Here is a 4,831-nt window from a genome sequence, read left to right as displayed (position 1 = left end):
CACAACCCGGCCAGTGAGAAACCACCCCCCTTCTCCTTTGTTTCCTCTTCCTCTTATAAATAGTGATCCCACCCACCTACCTCCATATCCCTAATGGCCCCCATCTTTCTTCTCAGGGAACAGTAAAGCCACAAAGCAACCTTCCGTTCCATAATCACTTCTTAGCACAAGCATTCATATACATCCTGCCCCCAACACACACACACACACACAGACACACACACACGTGCGCGCCCACACACCCCCTCAGGTCGCATTCAAGGATGGTTATAGGTTGGGGGTGGGTTTCAGGGTTGGCCCATTGGTTCGGTCCTGGGGGCCTCCTGCCCCGCCTGGCACCGGCAGGTTGGCAGCAGCATTTGATCGGATCTTAGTATTGGGTAACTTGTGGTCTTTTTTCCATTTCATCCGCCGATTTTGAAACCATATCTTGATCTGGCGCTCGGACAGGCAAAGAGAGTGAGCGATTTCCACCCTTCGCCTCCGGGTGAGGTAGCGATTGTAGTGAAATTCTTTCTCCAGCTCCAGCACTTGCTGCCTCGTGTAGGCTGTCCTGGAGCGCTTGGGCTCCCCTCCGGTATAGTTGGGGTTGACTGGAAGAAGAGGCACAAAAGAAGTGGGAAGGAGGGAGGACAAAAGAACAAGGGCGGAATGGGGGAGTGTGAAGGTTACTCTTCTGCCTCTTTAAAACAAAACAAGAACGGTCTTCACTGCCCTCAGTCTCCTGCAAGTGGTAGTCAAGCAGACCACAAAAACAAATCGCAAACCACAGGTCCCCCCCCCCGCCCCAAATCTGCTCAAGATTTTGAATCCTTCCTTCCTTCCTCTCAGAAACCTCTTATGGGGGACACTCCGACATACCTAGGGTAGTATTCCAGTCTCAGATCTCTTTCAGCCCACCAGACACACCCCATTGCATTTAGTACAGTTTACTTTTGAATAAACCCATCCAGGATAGGATTACAGAAATACACCCATGGGTGTATCTGTTTGCAGTGAATGGAGCACAATGTTTTTTAAATGATACAGGCTTAATTGGAAGGTTTGAAGTAGAATATCTATTCGACCTTTTTTTTTTTTTTTTTTGCCTACCCGGAGATCAGTGCCTTTAACAAGGGTTGGAACCTTCCCACTTCCTCCGGCCTTGCATAGCTTTAAAATTTATACATCCTGCATTAAAAAACTTCACTTCATTCCCAGCCTAAAGGATGATAGCTGAGATCTTCAAAGCAATTAAACAACAAAGTTTTAAAGTTAATCTACAGTAAACCCATTAACTTACTCTTTGTTAGAGTGTTTGGTATCACTGCTAAGAGAATGACAGCAGACTCTGCATTAAATTACGGATAGCAGGTCACTTTTAAATTTATCGGCAATCTTAAGCAGAAATCAGAGAAAGAGGCCCTATTTACACGTGCAAGTGCCGACTATTTAATAATGAATCCATCAAGGATAGGAGTGAAATGTAGAGTGCAGTTAAACCTTGTCTTATTGGACTGATAAACAACATAAGTACCTTGAAATCACTCGCAGTGAACAGGAATTAATAAGCTCAGGGGTGGCAATTTAAGTGCCCCCAAGCAAAGTAATATTTATCCACGTGTACCGAAGAGTTAAGTGTGCACCCCAAAGTTCTATAAAGTTTCTGCTAGCATGTAACACACTCTTTCGTACTAAATCGTCTTTTCTCTGATTCCACTATATAGCCACCTTCAGTGCTATGAAAAGAGGTTGTGAAAAACTGTCAAGAAAGAGAGACTTTTCAAGAGAGGAATTTGAAAAAAAAAATGTACAAATTGAACTTTTAAAAATCCCATACCTCCTTAAAATTTTTCCAGTGGAAAGGAAAGGAAAGGAAAGGAAAGAAAGGAAAGGAAAGGAAGAAAGAGAATCTGGAGAAGGATGTTAACAGGACTTCAAAGGCAGTTGGCCAAGAAGAGCAATAAAAATTTATGGAGGATGTAATTATAGAGCTCTGCAAACAGGGAGACCATAAATCTCCAAGGGGAATGGTTCTTTTACAACGGGGGCAATAAGCCTTTTTCCCTCTCTTCCCAACGAGACTTTGAGGTGCAGGTTAGTATAAAGCGAACAGCTCTTTAAGGTTCACTTACCCGTGCTAACATGAACCTTCTTCATCCAAGGATAAACTACCGGCTCTTTGCCAGGGCTTTGGTTGAGAGAGTTTTGGCTACAGGAAGGCGGTGGGCTTGGCGTGATGGATTCGCAAGTATGATTTGGTTCGGAGAGATGGTTCTGAAGTCCAGCCGGAGCATGTTGGCTCCTGGGGGAGAGGACCAGTGGCTGGTGCCCAGAGCCCTGACATGGAGGATAGGATGGTTGGTTACAGGCGGACCGCGCTGGGTACAACGCCTCGTGTTGGAAAGAGTTCTCCTGTCGCCTCTGGCCGCTGAAATATTCCGGAGTATGACTGGGAAGGTAATCGTGCTGGGAATATTCTTCGCATGGTGGGAATTTGGGGTCCACATAGTTGGAGTTGATCAAGAAAGAACTCATGGCCATTAATTTTGGAATTGCAAGAGCGCGCGCGCGCCGGCACGCACACTCGCTCACTCACACACACACGCACACCCCAAAAATATACTAAAATTTATTCCTATTTCTTCACCCCCCTCCCTTTCCCCCTTCGCCCTTCCTTCCCCTCCCCTTCTCGTTTTCCTGTTTCGCAGAGCCCTCCTACTTTTGCCGTCAACTGAACAAAGTTAGCTATCCATGTGACCCCATGAACCAATAGAGAAGTAGCCTGGGATTCCCGGATAAGGAAATAATCAAGAAGGAGGAAAGGGGTGGGGGCGCACTTTTAGCCTTACCGTTGCCACCTCGCATTCAACTTGAAAGCAGGTTGCTTTGAAGCCAGTTGGATTTATTTTATCTGTAAAATACATTCGGGATATAAATAGGATTCTGCTTTGCGGTACGAATAATCGGCATTCTGCATTCCTTTTTGATATTTTAAAAACTATATTAATATTTTAATTTCACACACACAAAATCGGGTATTCCATAATCTCTCCAAAATCAGGAAGACACAATCCTAAACTCCATCCCTTGTCCGCGGATGTTTGGTCAAAACTCAATACACCCAACGTCTCTTTTCGTAGCGAATATTTTAATTCAAAAGGCAAATAAAGAACTTTGTTGAGAACAAATATGAAACTGGAAGGAAAAGAACGGGATCTATGGGTATGTGAGGTATTCATTTTCTTGTCTCGGCTTAAATTTTGTGAGCGAGTCAAACCAGTGGCAAAGATAGATAGAGGTTATTTTGGATCGATAGAAACATCATTAACCAATTCGAATTACCCATCCTTTAAATGACAGCTAGTTTCTGATTTAGACTGGTTCTCTTTCCATGTTTAGAAGATAAAACTCATAAACATTAAGAAGTAGAAGAGAGAATTAGGACTAATGTCATCAAATTGTGTTGGGCATTAACTGAAGAAATTCGCTTTTTAAAAAGTATAAAAAGAGGTTACAGGGTTCCTATACGGACAAACACACACACATCCAGATTGTTCCTTTTCATTATACAGCACTGTCTCATCTTCCTTTTGTAAACTTCACTGGGCAGGGATATGTTCCCTTTACTGTGATTTCCCTCCCAATAAGATTGCAATGCAATAGAAAAAAAATTAAAATGATTAGATGATAGTAAAAAGTGAAAAAAAACCTGTGATAGATGCTTATATATGTGTGCGTGTGTGTACACACATGTATGTATGTAAAACCTAACAGATGGAGGTGCACCAATGGTGCATAAAAAAAGGAAAAATCTTAAACAAATGATTTTAACCATTTATTCTCCTTTCTTTTTCTCATTCTTCTTTCTTTAAGGCTGGGCTCCGCTCCGTAGGGTTTGTGTCAACTACATATTCCCCTAGATGCGAATTTGTGAGACAGCTTCTTTTACACAAATTCGGATCTACAGGGTACATACAGAAGACAGAGAGACCTTCTCCTTTGCGAAAAAGGGAGAAAAATGTTAGTTTTCAGCCAAAAGTGGTTGGCATTTGGAAAAACAATGGTCCAGTTTCAAAAGAAACTATGGAATTGTGGGCATTTGCAAAATAGTGCAAATTAGCCAGAATCTGTAGTAGAATCCATTACAGTTTCATCCAAAAAGGTATGCAGTTATTGAAACATAATCTGAAATTTAGGGGTTAAAAGTGGATTAAAGAGGAACATTAAGTAGAAAGAAATTCATCCTGAATCTAGTTCAACAAGATTTATCCTTTCATTAGAATGAAAATCACTCCTTTGCATGACTTCATGGTAGTAAAGAATAACCTCCAAACATTGCAAAGATTTTTAGGCATCTTTGCATAAAATGAGAAGTAGAGAAGAAAAGGCAGAGAAATCTGGAAACAAATTTAGAGGTAGACAGGGAACTAGGGTGTGGTTCTTTTTTTCTTCGCATTTCCTTTAAATCCCAGAAAAATGAAGAAAAGATCAAAGAAATGTAATTGCAGTCCTCCCACCAAAATGGGGATATAAAACAATAAAATATGTATCCTGGGTAAACCATTCATCTTCTGTAGGTAGTAGGAATGAGGAGAACAAAGTTGTAGGCAGATGTTTAAAAAAGGTAAAATAACTCCAATTTTGTTTTAGGATATGTTACTAATTGTCCCTAAGCCTTACTGAATTCAGTGTTCTCTATCTCTAAGTACGGTAGATCATAGAATTCACTGTTCCTGCAGAAAGAAAAAGGCTTTTCTGTTACCTAGACATATTTATCAGAAGAACATTTTATTCATTTTCTTCTGAAGTTAGGATTGAACTACTGGAGCCTGAGGTGTACTCTTCTGAA

At 41.5% G+C, this 4,831-nt stretch overlaps 1 protein-coding gene across 1 annotated transcript; it reads right to left on the bottom strand.

Annotated features, from left to right (window-relative positions):
- Positions 1 to 267: 267 nt before the first annotated feature.
- Positions 268 to 2,523, bottom strand: HOXB4 (homeobox B4). Its single transcript, XM_029283057.1, has 2 exons — positions 2,115 to 2,523; positions 268 to 593 (listed from the first exon to the last, which is right to left on the bottom strand). Exons 1-2 carry the CDS (start codon positions 2,521 to 2,523, stop codon positions 268 to 270), a joined length of 735 nt encoding a protein of 244 aa, XP_029138890.1.
- Positions 2,524 to 4,831: the final 2,308 nt, after the last annotated feature.

This window comes from Protobothrops mucrosquamatus, unplaced genomic scaffold (genome assembly GCF_001527695.2).
Source record: "Protobothrops mucrosquamatus isolate PMUCROS unplaced genomic scaffold, P.Mucros_1.0 scaffold10, whole genome shotgun sequence".
Classification (NCBI taxonomy): Eukaryota; Metazoa; Chordata; class Lepidosauria; order Squamata; family Viperidae; genus Protobothrops; species Protobothrops mucrosquamatus.
Note: the sequence above shows the minus strand (reverse complement) of the source record. Positions and strands in the feature narration are given on the sequence as shown.

Coding starts and splice junctions, on each gene's coding strand:
- HOXB4 (XM_029283057.1), bottom strand. CDS start 2,523: ATGGCCATGAGTTCTTTCTTGATCAACTCCAACTATGTGGACCCCAAA. Junction 594..2,114: donor GAAGGTTCATGTTAGCACGG/GTAAGTGAACCT, acceptor CTCTTCTTCCAG/TCAACCCCAACTATACCGGA.